Source organism: Rhipicephalus sanguineus, chromosome 11 (assembly GCF_013339695.2).
Source record: "Rhipicephalus sanguineus isolate Rsan-2018 chromosome 11, BIME_Rsan_1.4, whole genome shotgun sequence".
In the NCBI taxonomy this organism is placed as follows: Eukaryota; Metazoa; Arthropoda; class Arachnida; order Ixodida; family Ixodidae; genus Rhipicephalus; species Rhipicephalus sanguineus.
Window position 1 is genome coordinate 112891266 of NC_051186.1, and position 18753 is coordinate 112910018.

Below are 18753 nucleotides of genomic sequence, written 5' to 3' on the forward strand. Positions count from 1 at the left end.
TTGTATTTTGCATATTTATCTTCAACATCCGACACTTCCCTTCGTAACCCCCAATCTAACACTTCCCCAGGCTTCAATCATTCGCTGCAAATTTTCGCCATATTTTTCAGTGTCACTTGTGCTCTGGAAGTTTCTCACATATCGCGTTTTATTCTTTATTTTCACTTTTTCTCACTGTCGTCGTACGAATATTGCTAAGTATGTACTGAATAACATTGGTTGCGTTGTAGCTTCTCGCCTGGTCCCTTCCCTGATCGCTATTTCCTTTTTCGCTTTTCTTTGTGAGAAGCATGGTTGTTGTGAAATCACTAGTCATGAGGGCTAAGGTGCTCACATATGCTTCCAGTACACCTTTACGACGTTAAGCCACCCCATAGCCCTTCAGTCTCCGCTAAATGGAAGTCTTACAACGCAGTACCGCTTCTAATCCACGCACTGTACCCAGCATAAGACAGCCTTGGCTCTCTGCGACGGCCTCGGTCCCTCGTGACGGCATGACGGAACGGCGCCGCCATGTAAGCGTCACGCGCACCAACCGCGAGAATGCGCACTCCCGGATGCCGGAGAAGACCTGCACCGGGAGCCGCGCCACAAAACTGGCCACGCCATCTTCTTCTTCTTCCCCATGCTCTCACTCGGCGTTCTTTCTTAACACAAGCGTGCTGGGTTACGATGATGAGCATGCCGTCATCATCAGGCGCAGGCACGTCCATTGTTTCGGACGTGTCCGGTTAATCTTGGGGCCAACCACAGAGCATATTGCTGCGCTCCTAAAGATGGCACTTAGTTCTCCGAGCGTGATAGGAGGCCTGTTTATTTTGCCTGATCTTTACAGCGATTTACGCTGTATACGGGAATCGTCGCTTGGTTGACGGCAGTAGCTTGGCGATGTTCCTTGACGGATGCGTCATGAGCAACACAGAGATGGTTAACCTATGTTTAGTATACTTGCTGAACCTTGTGGTTTCTTCCTTGGTATCCTAATTTTCTTTCAGTCCTGTGCTTTCCTGCTGTACGTAGGATGTTACTCGTGATATATGGTACATTACAAGAATTCATAAAGCGCTGAGCAAGGCACAAGGAGCGAGCATACGCCAGCGCTGTCGTGGCCTTAACTCTTTTTTTCTTCCGTGACGCAATTTAAATAGTTGCTTTCGTTTTCATCAATTATTTGCATAATAGTTTGAATAATAAAGGAGATACGAAAGCAGGGCTTCTTCGCAGAAGAAAGAAACATGATTACGAGGTGGGTCTGTGTTTGGCAAAACGAGTGTTCTGACACTTGCCTGTTCGTATAGCGGCGTGGCCAGAAGTTTTTTTCGGGGGAGGGGTGGTCCAATCCACTTTTATGCATGTTCGTGCGTGTGTTTGCATGGATGGCGTATATATACACACGCAAAAAGGTTTTTTTTTCGGAGGGGGAGGGGGGGCTGGTTCACTCTCCAAACCACACAGGTCTCCTACCAGAACGATGGCTGCGTCATCGTTCTGGTAGGAGACCTGTCATCCATACTTCGCCTCCAAAATTTAATTTCATTGGCACATCGCGTACGAGGAAAAAAAAACATATTCAGTAGAGCAACACGTCACGTTGCGTATGACGCACTTCCCGTTACCTCATCAAGGAAAGTCCTATAGACATCACGGTAACTTGCAAGAACGGGTAGCGCATAACACGCGTAGTCAGTGCAGTTCCGTAACGCTCCTCTAAATAAGACACCGTCACTGTCAAGCCGAGAACACGCTGTACACGCAACATGGACGCTCCGAAATTAGAGCACACCGCAGGAGGGGTCCCGCGACAGCTAGCGGCCTTTAAATGTGTCTTCATCGGCGATCTGTCGTTAGCGGACACGAGTACAGACAAACACAAGCCTATCGCTCGCGGCCCGAAAGGAGATACCTCTGCCAAGCTTGCCCACCAGGACACGCTGTCGAAGGTTCATTTCAAGCGCCCCCAGCAAACGCCGCGCAGTAAGCGATGCCCATTTCGCTTCGGCCACTTAGTGGACGCGACGTGCAGGCCGAGCCAGAGAGCAGTTCCAACCAGGAAAAGAAATGAATTGATAGAAGGCGGGGACGCTTTGAAGAGCGCGATGCCGGAGAATGTTGAAGGAGGCTATGCGTATACATAACCACTCCGCCGGAGGACATTGACAAATGGACAAGCGCCGGTCACGGATGATTCGGCCGGCTTCTGAGGCGAGCACGAAGGAGGAAGTTTCGCATCTCGTCTTCGCCCAGGCGTTTTTGAAAGCCGCAGACTTCAACCTCCTCTTCTTCTACTTCCTAATGAGCGCAACGCATCTGTGGACGGCCACTGGGAACTGCTTTTATAAAAAACCGTGTAACAACCCGTGAGGGATGCGCCGGGCATCGCGCCATAAAGAAGGTCCTCTCCCAGGAAAGGGGAAGGAGTGGGAAAGAAGGGTTGCGAACCTGAGACCAAAGCGAAGGAAATGGATGTATGTGCGCCGTAATAGGACTGTACCACTGGGTCGGTCCACGTACGGAACGCTTGACCATAGTGACCCACCCTGAAGCGATGCGAGAGTATGTATAGCGCCCACTTTGGCTGCAAAGAACGGCGACGGCATGCGAATTTCGAGCCAGCGTAACGGAGCGCGAGGTCTCGGACTTGGGGGCCCTGTATAGCATCCCTGGAGATGAGTATGCGCGGTCAGTCTTTCGAATAGCTCGGACGTGACTTCCATTAAGGGCGCCAGCACGGAACGAGCCACCGGGAACTTACAGTGCCCTCGTACATACGTGAAAATGAGCACGATATTCTTTATTTCTTTTCTTCGCCTCACGTGCGAGTTTGGAGCACGACCGCATACGCGCCGTATTCTGCGCTAATGCACTCGCATAGTGTATTAGAGAGCTGGGTGCCCGTTCGCCGGTAACGACCTGATGCACCGATGCTCACCATCGGGAGCGCTTGGCCGCGCTCGCGTCCATATTAGGAGCAATCGAACCTCATCGTGCTTGTGTGGCCGAGTTTATAACGCGCATGAAGCTGCTTAACTTATACGATACACCCCTGTACAGTTATGTGCGAAGCTGCCGATAATAAGTTTAATGTGATGTTTTATGGTGGGCTTTAATGTAACAATTCCCACTAGAGCAATGAATGGATTCGATCGCTTCACTTTAATTAGGAAAACACGGTCGTAATGCTTATGTAGGCCCTCTTAGACGTTACCTTCAGGGTAGCACGTATGATAAGCCATTGTTAAGAACGCCAACGTTCTTGGATCACGAAAGCACAGAAACAGCGCCAAGTGCTTTTAACTCTTCGTTCAGCTATGTGGCGTCACGTTATAGTGGAGCAGATATAAAGCGCAGATGAATCAGTCGTTTATTAGGTAATTTATTCCTCAGTGTAAGCGAGACCACAAGGGGCGTTTGTAATGCATAGAAGTTTACCAGCATGTGCTAATCACCACGTCAATATCTTTTTCACGTACTTTGAATACAAAACAAGTCTTCTTGGGTAAAAAGTTGCGGTTTAATCAACTTATACTCTACTGATTCGAGCAATGTTACTCTTCATTTGGACATTGCCACAGCGTCCTCGCATGATATAATTTCACTGCTTCTATGTTCTTATAAATCAAAAGTCTTGGTAATTCTAGTTACTTTTGGAATACAAGGGAAGTCCACTTATGCTCAAGGTGTTCCAATGTAAACAATACGCCAATACGGAGCGCTACGCCTATTGCGTTTTGGAACACTGAACCACCCATTACGCACAATTTTTTCTTACTTCCATTTCCATGTGCCGCGATGCTTGTTAATGCGTCTTTTTCTGCACTTCAGTCAGCCTATGTGCTACTTCTGAAACATAGGGGCACGTAGGAGATGCATGGAGAACACCGTTGCACCCGCGGAAGTTTGAATCCGTCCCAATGATGTAAACATCCTTTACGGCAATTAGACGATCGTGAAGGTTAAACGAACGTGCTCTGGCGCCTTTTATAGGCGCAAGAATGCTGCTGTGCGCATGCGCGCCATGGAGCGTAACTAATGACGAGGAGGCCGACGGCCAGGCATCATGAGTCGCACCCGGATGCTTAATTTGTCCGAGAGCGCCATTTCTTCTTTCTTTCTTTCTTTCTTTCTTTCTTTCTTTCTTTCTTTCTTTCTTTCTTTCTTTCTTTCTTTCTTTCTTTCTTTCTTTCTTTCTTTCTTTCTTTCTTTCTTTCTTTCTTTCTTTCTTTCTTTCTTTCTTTCTTTCTTTCTTTCTTTCTTTCTTTCTGTTTCGTTGCAATTTATTTTCCTGAGAAGTGTGTACGTCCCTTCGGAGCACACGAGCTATTTGTGGTATTTGTCAGTCGTTCCAAGGCAGTGCCCTCGGTTGGCTAAGCGCCAATTCAACCGCTCTAACTTAATTACTTTAAGCGGTGACCGCCCCAAAGAGAAAGCTATGAATATTCTATGAAGTAAGCTTTGCTGTGCCTGCAACCGACGTCAGAACTGCCATGCAAAATTTTAGCTAAAAAAGAAAAAAAAAAACTATGTGTGAAGAAACTGGTGTGGCTTTTCCGGCGATATGCTTGTTGAAAATAATTGCTGAAATTCAGAGCCAGTTGTCATTAACTTTGTAACGATGTTTACGCTCCGTAGTTCCAAGCAGAGGAGACTGTTCAGCGTTTATAAGGATGTGGAAATTAGCTAGTTTATTATTATGCAAAAGGTTCTTGCAATCGACATTGAGTGATCAGGATTACATTACACTGCAAACAAAAGCATCGCAGGAACACGTTGCAAGACCATAAATAAATTACCACATAAAAAACGTCATTTGTCAACACAGTCTAGAGAGCGCCGCCATTGTGCGAAATACAATGACTTCAAACAGCAGTACTACGTGTCGTATTCAAATTTTCACACATATAGAGCATAAGGAAGGGCATGTTCACGATATGTTGGGACTCGCTAAAGGATGTGATTGTCAATGCGCCAATACGGTGATGCGAATGTATGGTACGCTGTTGCAGATAACATGACATACAAAAAAATACAAGAAAAAAAAAAGCCTCATGGGGACGCTTTGGTGGGCAAGCTTATTGTAAGCTTGAACCGAGAACTAGGACTCCGGATCGGAAATATAAGAAATACGAGGTGCTCATTCTTGGAAGGAAGCTTTTTTTGTATGCATTTAACTTCTTAGAAACGTTGTTCTGCATTCAGAAAGAGTCAAGGCATTTGAGAACGGGCAGTAACAAGATGTAGGAGGTTGCTTCTTGTTCTTCACATCGACAATTGATGAAATTATTGGTTATTCGATACAAGGTTGAAGCGCAAGCATGCGTCCGATGTAGATACGTAAAGCCCCTAAATCACGCCTTTCCTCGTAAAGATATTTCTTGAAAATCTAGAATTGTCTTTTCTATAGAAATTTCAGTCGTTTGTTTCATTATGTATGTATTATTCACGATTAGAACAGACTGTGAATGTTAATTGAAGTGTCAGAATTCCAAGAAAATGGTCGTATCGCTATACAGCTGACATAACCTTACATGACGAAACGGGCAAGCCTGTTGGTTATAAGAAAAGTCAGCTTGATAAATGTTTTCTAGAGAGAGAGGCAAGGACATTGTATACCATGAGACATAAGAGAGGACATCGTATTGCGGATTTCGCTGCCGGTGCAAGACTTTCCCGTTTCGAGCTCACGGAGCTTGTCGACCTGCTGGTTCCATAAGATGGTAGCTGCAATGACGTCAGTGTGATCTGCTGGTACCCTTCCTGCAACGCAACAAGTCTGCCCAACGTGTTTACTCGTCCTCGGCGTCTTCGTGTACGTTCAGTACATTTCACAGTCCTGGCCAGCGGTAGTGCACTCCGAGGCCGGAGGTCACAACAGTGTACGCGCACGCTCCTTGCAGTATATAACCCTCGTGGCCTCATAAGCAAAGTCACGTGACCACGTTCCGGTGCGATGAAGACCACTAGCTTCTGCCGCCACTGAAGGCGGATGTTGCAATGTTTCTCGCCGCTGTCGATATTATACTGCGCTGCCGTGCACGTCGCTGCTCCCGTGCGTGAAGCGCAGACACGTTCATCGCTCAGGTGATGGCAAAGCGTGCTTACTGTGCGTGCATTAAGCGCTGGCCTTGCCACTCTTGGGCGCGTGGGCTGACTTCGTGCGCACACGCGTACATGCTTGATCAAGCCGAAACGTGCGCGCTTACGTATACACTATAACGTACGTTCCGTGTATATGCGCAGCCGTAGCTTGGATACGCCGACCGAGATTTCCGGCAATGCATGAATGAATCGGCTGCCGGTCGGAGGTCTGTGAGTGGCAGGCAGGCCTTGTATGGTGCGTGCAGCGCCGCGGAGGCGTGAAATTTACGCCTTCATTCACGCCGAAGCCTGTCCTTACTCGACGGGCTCTCGGGTGGCTGAAGGAACTTGTGTTGATGAGTAGGTAGGGAGATGGAAGCAAAAATACTTCCCAGAGCGTCTGCGGCCAGCTGTTCTCTACGGTGTTCTTGGACCTGCAGTGCTACGGGCAGATGCGTCGGCAAGCAAGCTCGCACGCATTCATATAACTTTGTCTTATATCAAGGAAACTCTTGACGCTACACATATTGCGGTACCACAAAGGCAATTGGATACGAAAATGAAGCTCCTTTGCAATTTCAGTCCTCCTGTAAAAAGCCCACGCAAACACATATATATATACAATAGCAATAGATGAGATACTTGGGCAAGTTCGTGGTAATTCATTATGTATGAACAACAGGGCTAAAAAGTCAAGGACCAGGAAAGACACGACACAGGCGCTGACTCTCAGATAAAAATTTATTTGAAGCCACATGCCCACACTTGTAAAGCTGCCGACCTAGTCACATGACAAGCCACGGCATCTGCATAGCACACGTGTATCTCTTTGTTACGATTAGCTATATTTATTGATCGTACTCTGCTGCGCAGATGCTATGGCTTGTCATCTGACTAGGTCGGCGGCTTTAAATATGTGTGCATGTGCCTGCGATTTTTAGTGGAGAGACAGCGCCTTTGTCGTGTCTTTCCTGGTCCTTGTCTTTTTAGCGCTGTTGTTGTTACTTAATGAATCAGAAATATAGCAGACGTCATTTACGGCACCGTACGCACTAACTTGCATGGCCCTTTCCGATGCTGAAAATCGTACCCACAGAGTAATGTTCTTTAACACGTGGTCTCTGACAGCGTGAATGCTCATATTTTTTGTGTATCGTCGCAAGGGCACCCAAATAGTTTCTCTTGAAGATATATTGCCCGTAGTACTCCCACGTCGACGACGTTCGAATATCTTTGAAGTTATTTGTTGTATTTTTTCTAGCATGGCCGGCTCTCGGGAATGTCCACGCGTAAAGTGGGGAACAACGTGCATCAGCAAACGCATTTTAAAAGGTATCTTTCCGTTCTTTCTGCAGCGGCGAGTTCCATCTCGGTTATCAAAAGTCCAGCCTTCAGAGCATCTCCTGGTACGAGCTTGTCCACTGGGAACACCTGAGGGAAGCACAGTCTAAGCACCGCCTCAGTGAGTATCCTACGCTGGCGCACAAATAATAGGGCGTTCACACTTTCTGCATATGGCTATCATACCTGATACAAATATGTGCCTAATGCAAACTTAACCTAATGTCGTACATAGACGGATATCATTGTAATTGAAAACACACTCAGGTTAATGTGTTCTTGCAAATCATTTCTGTGTGATCCCGCTAGGTGGTGGAAGGGTTATGATAGGGTTTTTGTAGCACAAAGCAGCAAGAAAAGTGGTGTGAATTTATTTGTAGTGTCGTCCTACAAAAGCGAGATGGTTGCCAGTTCTGCCCTTCGATGTGTTCTGCACCGCTGCCGTTGGATGACATGATTGAATATGCTGACAAATATCTCCGCCCGAGATTATGATGCGCTCTTTGTATTTGCATATGCAATTGAGAACAGCTTGAGGCCACTCTGTTCCCTCACCTTGCTGCTGTTTGTTCTTACTGACAATGTCGACAATGATCCCCGGCTTGCAAATACACTTGCGTGTGCCTTTTCATCATGGATATCATTAGGTTCATGCACTTTCGTGTAAGCAAAAACATACAGAGCACTGACTGACACGTATAGTTTATTCAAGGATGTAATGTAGTTCATGTACTTTCCTAAAAACAAACATTTGTACAGTGTTCATGGTATATTGTAATCAGAATATCAAAGCAGATAGATGCAGCAGTCTCTCAGACAGCAACAACGAGAAACGAAGCGTTGCTTGAAGGAGATGGAGAAGAGAATGTTAAATTAAACACTCTGACTCGACCCGTTCCGAGACGAATCCGGCTCTGGCAGCAGCAGAGACATACGCAAATGGGAAAACAAAAAAAAGACAGCGTGAGGTACCGCGCATCTCGCAAGAACCGCCCCGGAGATCCGCCCGCCTCCTCCTTAAGATAGGTGGGAGAGAGGGTCCTTATTAAGCGACCATAGTCGCCGACTGGGCTTCTCTCCTATTGGCCACGCCGGTCGACCCCGAACAAGAACGAGGGGCTCGTCCACCAGGAGTCTTTGCACGCGCAGCAAGAACACCCCGCGTGCAAATTTAGGCGAGGAAAATTGGGGAAAGAAAGAAGGATATAAAACAAAACGGCCACCAAAGCAACCTTACCGCAGGAAAAGCTGTAGGAGCACGAGGACTCGAAGAAGCCAGAAAAATAAAAAAAAGAGAACGCATGCAAACACGTGGCGAAGAAGGGGATGCGCGTTGGCTCGGAGAAGAACACGAAGAAGCCATGGGCGTGACGCGCTATAAGCGAGAAATTATACGCACGATCCCAATCTTACCCTTCTCTCTCTTCTCCGTCTTTTCTCGGCTTCTATCTCTCTCGGGTTTTCTTCTCTCCGTTTCTGGTTCTGAACCGGCGAATGCTTCCTCCTCACCCTCTAACGCTGTATACATAGATCCCCGCGAGCCGCGCAGTCTTTAGGCCGAGCTACAGGGTAGCCGTAGCCAAACGCCAGCCATCCGGCTCACTGCTACGCAGAGAGCGACGCTGAGCTATAGCTGCGACTAGCACACAGACAAACGGCAATATGCACGAGCAACCGGTTTCCCCCTCTCCCTCTTTCTCTTTAGAGGCTTCCCAGCCTTTTCCTTCTTTTGTTTCAGCTTTGGTTTCTCACTCTCCTCATCTCAGGGACCTAGCCTCCTAGATGCGCGGCCGTATCACGAATCCGGCGCGATGCGAAAGGAGACCAAAGAAGAAAGAGGTTACCGCCTCGGAGGCAGGAACTGACTGTACACGACGCCGCGTACAAGTAGGCGTACGAACGCGTACGCAAGAAGCACACCTTCGACAACGACAGCAACAAAGAAAGAATAGGCGGAGGGACGTGGGGGTGGCCGCACGTGCGGCTGTTGCCGTATAGTGCAGTGAAAAAAAACAGGGTCCTTATGGGGGGGGGGGGGGGCGTCTTATGCGCGCATAAGTAGTCACTGCCTCGCCCCACTGTTTGCGTCTGCTCGGGTCAACGGCAGCTGTGTGCGGCTAGGTCAGCTAACGTAATCCTATCATGGTTTGGAAGCTCAAGCTGGCGAAACGATGCCCACTGCTGTTTGTCTTGCGTATACGCTCACTTGTTTCGACCGCATGGTTAGTGTGGTTATGGGAGCGGCGCACAAGCAAGCTGCATGTTGAGAAGGGAGTGTAACCCAAAAACTTTCCTTTGCGTGTATGGTTTGGTTAGAGGATGTTATACACCAGCGTTATAATTAATAGGGCATGCTCAAACATATTCAAGCGTGTGATTTTGATATAGTTTTCACGTGAAAATAAGTGAGAAATGTTGGCGCCTCAAGGAAGGTTCACAATACAAAATTAACCATATAGAACAATAGTGACGCAGGTTTGCGATATCTACATATCTTTGTCGCCAACGCATATGTTTGTTCAGTGTTCATCCAAAGACACAGGCAACGGTCTGTGAAATAGTACGTCTCAAAAGCTTCGAAAAAAGATGCACTTATAAGAAGGGTTGTATATTTGTACACCGTATCTCAAAAGTTATTTATTTTGCTGCATATAGTCAGCGCGGCGACAGAGCAAGGACGCCCAGACACTATGGTTTTGTGCAAAGCCGTGCCGTCAAACTTCTACCGCAAACATACAGCGTGTCCCTTGCACTGAACAAATTGTCGTGATGCAAGTTGTGTTAGAGAAGACGTTTCGCATGCACTTGGAGGCTCGTATTTTGCTTTCTTTTGATTCCATAAGCTCAGTTTCGCATACAGTGAAAACAAGGGTGCACTCAAAGCCTATATTATAGGCTTTAACCGCGCGGGAATGCTGCGGGGGGACCAACAGTTGAAGGAATCACCAACCTGATCTCGCTTTACGTAATGGCTAACCGATCGTCTCAAACAGCGCATGATGAAGGCACAATTAAATAAGACGGTACATAAAAAAAAGAGACATTGTATGTCCTTGCTTATTCGTTTATGCTCTGCGTATGCCCTGTTATAGACATTCACGAATAAATACCTTAAATTACCGCCCTTGCGAATAGCTTAAAGATCCTCGATTACCGAAGTACCTTTGTGGAGGCTGCCACATCATTGGGGAAACAGCTTTGTGCCTACGTGCTGGTTGGCTAGCAGCGGAGGCTGAGTCTTTTATTCATGCTAATGCCGAAGCTGCGCATATATTGGAGTGAAAGGCCCGTGTTCACTTGGCTGAAGGTTTCCACGGTGGCATTTGCAGTAACGCAGTCGGAGCAGGAGCGATCGTGCATCCTACTGGTGCGACTGCAGACGAGTCGTTCAGGCTGGCTGTGGGTGCACGCAGTGCTCCAGGTGAAGGATGGCTCCGACAGCTCCCAGCAGCCGGTCATCGTGTGCACTAACCAAGTTCTCAGGTGAGATATGGCAAACGTTTACGCTAATGCTTATTCTCGCGCTTATAAAATGTTGCGAAGATATGCAAGTGTTGCTTTCAAGCTTGTTCATGAAGAAAAATGAAACACTTTGGTAAGCAGCTTCAATCTTGCTGATTATTTTTGCCAATCTGAACGCGGTTGAACATATATGGTTAGCACATGTAATACATGATATGATGGTATGCCTGCCCTTTAATTCGAGGTTGACTGTTTCTCCGCAGCATCCTTGAGAGACCCTAAAGAAATAATGGATATATCTGTCTTTAATCAAAGATAGTAGTTAAGTAAAGGAATTAAAGAAAAACCTCATAACTGCGACCGCTTAAAGGGGTCATGAACCACTTTTCCAAGTAATGATCTAATGGCCTCAGTATCGGAGTGTACTGCCTCCCGAATCGATTGCCGCAAAAATTTCTCGAATCCGTCAAGAATCAGCGGAGTTACGGGGGTTTGGCGCACGCTCCCAGCGCTTTCTCTCTTTTCTCGTGCCAGCGAGCGCACTGGAAGCTAGACAGGGAGGGATGGCATGGGGGAAAGAAGTTACGCCAGCGCGCGTCATGAAACGCGATCGCTCTCCCGCTGTGATTCGCTTGCGCGAGTGCGGCTACCGTGTACTGAGGAGTGCGGCGCCGGCAAGGGGCGGCACCCCGCGGCAAGAAGCGCATCTGATCCGAACGCCGCTCTCGATTTACGTCGGCTATCGGCCAATAAGCATGCTATGGGTCTTGCGACGTACAGCGGACCGACGCCCCGCCCACCGACGAGAGTGAGAACCGGCCTCTGTTTGAAAAGAGGGTGCCTGGGGAAACGGCAACTTCGCGCTCCGCTTGTGGCCATTACGCGGCGCGCACGACTGTAATATTTGGCAGAGCAGTTCATAGCCGTGTCAGCTTTCCGCAGGATGTGTTTTTTCAATCAGCCCAAGGGGTGCTTCATGACCCCTTTAACAGTACATACAAATGCGGGCCTTAAATCACATGAACGTGTGACGCTGTAATAGTCCGTAAGAAAATATTCCAGCCAATCCCAAATTTCGAAATATCATCTCCGAAGGCGGTTGACCAATGGAAAGAGCGCTTAGAAAAGAAATGTTTCAGGAAATAGGATTCTCAGTCGCATTCTTAAAAGTCCGCGACGACTCGCAAGTTAACTCAATTACGAAGAAAAATGAGAATTTGATGTTTAGAGCTCGACCAACAATAACGCCGGCACTACTACTGCCAAAGCAATTGTTTAGTGCTGCTTAGCTTGCATGTGAAACTAACAACGGCCCTACTTTTTTTTCTAGCGAACGGGAAGCAGCCGTGATGCGTGCCAACTCTTGGCTCTACCAGTACTACTCTCTCCACTCGAAGATGCACTACGGTCTTGCGTACGAGGCCACACGCCTGCCCGCTTACTACCCAACTCCTGTGATGCCCTATCCACCACCTCCCCCGCCTCCACCACCACGAGAAGTGCCGCAAGCACCGCTACCGCACTCGCCTTACCCTCTGCCTCACCACCTCAATGGAGCACCAGTTCCACACCATCCACAACACCACCCCGGTGTGCTCCAGTACGGCGGTCCATCCCCACACAGCGGTCTTCCTTACAGCAGCGTCGCCACTAGCGCTGCAGCTGCGACAGCCTCAGCATGTGCTAGCACCAGCAGTCCAATCCCTTCGCCTGATCACCGGAAGTGGATGCCTTCTTCATCATCTTCCTCTGGGCTCAAGAGACCAGCGTCTCCGGGCTCGAGCATCAGCGTAAGCAGTGGCGGAAGCGTTAGCGGGAACTCCAATGGCACCACTACCAGTCCGACTCTTCCCAAGGCTCCAAGGCCAAGTTACGGTGCCTTCACGGAACTCGCTCCTCTGCTTCCTTCCGGATACTACGGCGGTCCCGGACAGGTACTGGCCGCGACAGCTCCAGTCCCGGCTGCCTTTCGTGCCCCCACCAAGTTACCCGACGATAGGCTGGCCGACGTGGAACAGTCTCTGACTCCAACGAACACGGAAGACGTGTCCCAGCTGATCTCAGGCGGCGGACCAGGTTACCTGCGGCCAACGTACATGTCCCTGGACGACCCCGAGGTTGCCAAGGCCGCAAGAAGCGTGGCACCGTATCCGACGCCCCTCGAACCACCCGCCTACTATCCTCGCTACCTGGAGCTAAGCCTTACACTCGAACTCGCCGACGGCAAGGAACCGTACGCTGCTGCGGCTGCAGCAGCGGCAGCCGCGGCGGCGGCACAGAGTTCGGCGGACCTCAGGGAAGGTTTCCTCTACCACCGGGGCGCCTTCGCTCCACCACGGTTATCGGCACCATGCGGAGCTGGTAGCGAAGAAGAAGCAGCGGCCGCTCTGGACGCGTCGGCAGCAGCTCACGCGGCAGCTGTGGCGGCTGCGGCTCACCACCACCATCCGCATCCCTACTGGCACCGGCCGGTTGGCGGAAGCGGCCCTCCAGGATTAGGTGGTCCCAACGGCGCCATCGACGCCGCCACTGGAGCATGCCTTCCACAACAGCCTGGACACCGGGCGATCGCTGAGGAACCAGCTTCTGTCGAGTCCTGACCGGGTGAGGCGGCTTTCCTACTCTCTATGATGAACGAGTAAAAAGAGTGTCTTTTTGTCCGACAACGAAATCGTCATCTATCTCGCGTGCCTTTCTTTGCATCATCGCCGTGGGGCCGGCACTTCCATGTCGTGAACGGCATGCTCGTTATCAACACGACATAGCATTCTTGAGAGAAAAGTGGAGAGCGGCGAGTTTTCAAGGAAGGAAACGAAACGCAAGCAAGCCCGGTGCCGATTATAGTTTGGGGACAAAAGGACATCCTTTTTACGCACTCTTTTTTTAGAGTGTGCGATAGAAAAAGAAGTCAGTTAGCACTGTGGTAAATGAAAAATTCTAAACATCGCGAATTTGTCGACCTCCGAGGCGTGTACTTTAAAGCATTCTTATGTCGTGTTACACATTCCTAAATATTCCTCGGTCGCATGAGTTTTGATAAATAGCACGTACCTTAAGCTTTGGATATTGCTGAATCTTTGCCTGTGTAGTATTTGGCGCAGTTCAGGCAGTTTCATTTTTACTACAAATGTAGTCACCTTCTGGTCTGTCCTACTTACTTGTTCAAAAAGTTAGACCACCTAAGTGTCCTTCGGCAGTGTATCTTAGCTTTTGTACAATTTTACACTCGCATGTCTATATATTGCGGCATCATTAACACTTATCGCACCTTTTACATAATGCTTCAAATTTTGACATCTGGTGAGCAATCATGTCTTTTCCGAATGTGGCACACCAATAGAGAGGAGCCCACTCACTTGAATAAAACTCAGGGCCTGCATCCACCAGAAGGCCTTGCTCTAGGATTGCTCTTCGGAGAAAACTTATTCTGATCGTAATGCTTGACATACCGTTATCTAAGCCAGCTGGCGAATGACAATGAGCTGCTACGAACAAAAAGGATTTTTTAATTCGGCCCAGGTTTGTAATGGGCAGTCTTGCCACCAATACTGCCATTACTCTCTCGATTTCAGTGGAAATCTTAGGCAGATGAATCTGCTCACTGCGATTTATGAACAAAACAGTGTTGTGATTATCATCGCTTCAGTATTCTCCGCATCCTTAGCCCAGCACTCTAACTGGTACCCAGACTCGTTGTGTCTTTCCTGTCGCTACAAGTAAAAGTACTGTTCTCAATGACATTTAAAAAAACATAATATACTTTAATGTCGTCATTGTGACAATTATGCCATGGGAATGTATAACGAGAATGTGGTTGCCTATGGAGGTGAAGTCTGGCAGGCAAGAAAAAAGGGGATTCAATTGTTCTATTACAACTGAGGCGTGTGGTCAAAAGGTCGTGTAGTGAATAGCGCGGCGCCACCTGTCGTGCATTTTGAAATAGCGTAACCCCCGTACATATGAAAACCCAGTAGACAGCAGATCAGACATATTTCGTTTGATGACCTGGAACAATTTGCAGGCCGTGGGGTGAAGTCAGCTGACGGTGCACAAAATGCCTAACATGAACAAGTAGACATCTCTGGGTGTGTTTTTGTCATACAGAAAATACTAATTTAATAGCACGAGTGCTCAGTCAGAGTGGCGGACACTTGAGGTTTTGATTCAAGATATTCCAGTGCACATATGCTTGGACGAGTACATATTCGTTTTGTATGCGATTTCTAGAAGATGCATTTTCATGACGCATACCTTTCTTTTTCTTCTCAATGCAGTGCTTGGTGCCGGCTAAGCCACGGCTGTGTGACACCAGCGAGTCCTTCTCCGTCCAGCTTCGGCTTTCCACTTCCGATTCAAAGTGACCGTATGGCATATTGCCAACACAGTGAGCATAAACGTCTGGCTCGGACGAAGGCGGCGTTGGACAATAACGTTCCTGCACCACGCACAAGCACGCACAGCCCACCCGCGCTTGCCGTCATGGAAGACCGCCACCTACGCCGACCTAAGCTTTGTGGAAGGACTGCTGAACGCCATCTGCCTTCGAAACAGTGGACAGCCAAGCACAGCTTGCGACGAAGCCTCTGTTTTTATTATTTATTTCGGACGTTCGATTGAGGCAGTGTAAGGAATGTACATATCCTTACGCGTGCGTGATTTCAATCAATGATGCGTAGTGAACACACTGACAGATTGTAAATGGTTGGTACTGGCGGGGGTCATAAGAAATGCCTACGGAAGCTGGAATCGCATATTCAAGCGCCAATGCGCGATAACATAACAGGAGTGAGGGCATGTGCTCTTTTACATCAACACCAAAGAGTGAAACGAAGGACTCAATCAGAGGTATTTTGACACTTTCATGAATAACATGTTGCGGTTACATTTGCTTGCCAATTAGTGTTGTGATTTCAAGGGTGAAGTTGACATTATTCGTTGAGTACTTTCCTTTGACCCCCTTGGTCATTGTACAAAAGGAAAGAAGACAAAATGGTTGTGGCGTTGTTATGAACCATGTACGTACAAAGATGCACCGGAACATTAGGGAGACTTCGCTGTCTAAAAATAGTTACTGGTAGCGATGAGCGTGTCCTCAGGTTGCCGTATCCGATAATTTTTTTCAAGTGACACGCTCCACCAGATGAGTTGTGCTGTGCACAGCGTACCATATTCCTGGAAGTCATGAAACTTTCCGGAAAACAGCGGCAATGCTGCTTTTTTGCCCTTCTGTCCGTGCCGATTTGCTAAAGAGCCTGTTTAATTTCACGACGTGCCTTCTGTTTTCAGCCACTCTTGAGGCTGTTGATACTGAAGTGCAGGAAAGACTTCCGACAAGTGATTTGAAAGTCCAATTTCCTAAAGAATATAACGTTCAACCTATAGAGACTAAAGGAGGTGCAGTACTGGTGAAGTTCTACTCCTGAAGTGTGCTAAAGCATGGCTTGTGGCGTCTGTTGTTCTATTGTGAGCTGTGGGGATTGTCCAGCCTTATTGAATGAGGTCAGAACTTGCGAGATAATGTTGAGGTGGGAAGTAAAGAAGACACATAGAGAGTGCCTTATGTTTCGGTAGGTTTCAGTATGCAGTTCACTGTGATAATCAATATTTCTTTTGAGCGCATAATATGTTGTGCTGTTATTAGGTCGTGGGCAATACGAGCATGCCAGATACATCAGAGGCTAAAACTAATTCTGCGAAGATTCTGCGCAGCATCACGACCGCCTGGATGTCTGAATTCAATATATATTGCGAACTGCGAAATTAGTCGGCTCTTTAAATTTGCTGCAAACCGAGAATGTTCTAAAGTGCGAGCTTCGTATATGCATCCCCTCAATCCCCTCAAAAATTATGACCGAATCCGAGTCTTGAAGTCGTGGCAGGGCAATTTTCAGACCTTTTCATACCTCCAGATGTGCCTTGGGCAAAATAAATGAACACGAACGATGTATAATTCAAGGTTATTTTGGTTACTCAACCCACAATTTGCAATTTTCGCTAAAGCAAAACAAAGAGCCTAGCTCCCACGCCAAAAACGCTTAATTAAACGAATAGACTGGAGGCAGTAGCTAGCAATAGTGCTACTGTAGGTGCCGGAATCGGATTATCTCATCCTACGATATTTTCATTCCTCACTAATTTTGCTGAGGCCGGATACTTTAATGGTGGCTCTCCTGGTGTATCTTTTCCAATTTCTACTTTCACAACACTGTTTACCTGGTAGCCGCTGCTACCACATCCACCATTTGCACTTGCCTTGAACTGCACAGTATAGAGCAGCGTCAAAGCGAAGATATCACGTGATGCAGCACACCGCACAAGATCTAACAAATTCGATTTGCACCGAGGGCATGAGACACCTCATAATGATATAATACTTTCCCTCCAAGTGGTCGCCTTGAATGTACATGACGTTGGAATTTAGCGCTATGTGTACGAAGAAATATCTGAGCGCTAGAAATACCCACAACCCCTCTCTTGGTGTTGCGACTCAAGGTTCCAGCTGAGCAGAGGACAAAAACAATGAATGTGACATCGAACTGCACTCGTCTACATACTGTGGTCTCCTAAGGTCGCATCCAAAGTATTTTGTCTCTGTTATTTCAGGCAATGTACTGGAGAATGGCGTTGAACTGTTGAGATCACAAGTGAGGTTTTTAACCACGGCATCAGAAAAAGGAAGCACATTGCCCAGAACCTTAGCTGTATGAAAAGACGACAATGTCCCCGACACTGAACGTAACTCAGACGTTACGTCATGTTCTACGCGCACCAATCGCATCTCGCGTTAGATATGCTTAGTTAGAAAGCACTTTACACCTATCACATATACGAAGTATTTACGATGGGCACCCATCGATGCTCCCCTGTGCCTTATTTACAAACGAAAATGTCATTTCATGTCCCGTGTTGTGAGAAAGATCAGTCTTGTACATACAAGTGTATGGTTTCTGTTTGTTGAATCTCACATTGTCGAGTGCGTTGTCACCCATAGCATATTTTTTGTCTGTCACGAAACGTTCTTGATTGCAGATAAAACTATCATATTTCACTCGAGTATATGTAAATAAACTAAGAAAGAAAAGTGTGCACTGTCTCCAAGATATAGGTGACAACAAATTCACATCTAGCTTTTTTTTTCAACAAGCTGTATTGTGTCACGAAAGAACTTTATATTGAGCGTTTGTATTCTTCGTGCTTTCTTTTGAAGACAGTTTATGAAGAAGTAGGTGAAAAGAAGTTGCATTGCGCTTACTGTTGTGAGTTTGTTCTCTCTTTTTTACAATATCCTGTGTGTAAGTGTGTGTGGAGTGTGCACGATTATACAGATCTCACCGCTACGGATAATCCCTGTGAATTTTATTTACCCTTCACTTTTTGCTGTGACTCCCGTGTGTGTTGTTTTTCTTTTCGGAAAAAGATACAGTAATGTAGACAAGACATATTTATTCCACACAGCTTCGCACGACACCCTCGACCTGAGTGTGTATTATTGCTTGCACCGTTTTCTGATGACAGCGTTGGACGACATTGATAGGTCTGTGGGGAAAACATCCCTGAAATTATATTATTTCACCGCCAAAAATTATTTTTGGTGGCGGCAGTAAGAAAGAGGGATGCCATCTTGAAAGGACATCGACAGCTAACGAAGTGGCAACGAAATTTATCGAAATTTGTTGTTCACAAACCAATTCAACGGATCATATTGGAGAAATACGTATCAGATTATCGGACATGTAGCGTTAAGAAGCAATATGCTGGCCAAGATTCCCGACTAAATTAAGGTGGAGTAAAATGTAGTGTTTGGCCCGTTCATTTGGGTTCATTTTTAAACAGCGCAAAGGCAAAAACACACATGCTGGTGTTTAGTTCACTGCT

At 47.3% G+C, this 18753-nt stretch overlaps 1 protein-coding gene across 2 annotated transcripts in view; it reads left to right on the forward strand.

Moving 5' to 3' along the window:
- LOC119375328 (uncharacterized) overlaps positions 1 to 13479 on the forward strand; it is a 127239-nt gene extending 113760 nt beyond the window's left edge. For both annotated transcript variants that reach the window (XM_037645505.2, XM_049411031.1), the window contains exons 7-9: positions 7431 to 7537; positions 10746 to 10899; positions 12209 to 13479. In XM_037645505.2, coding sequence (XP_037501433.1) covers positions 7431 to 7537; positions 10746 to 10899; positions 12209 to 13478 — 1531 coding nt within the window. In that variant the 3' untranslated portion in view covers position 13479. The remainder of the gene's footprint in view (positions 1 to 7430; positions 7538 to 10745; positions 10900 to 12208) is intronic.
- The last annotated feature ends 5274 nt before the right edge of the window (positions 13480 to 18753 follow it).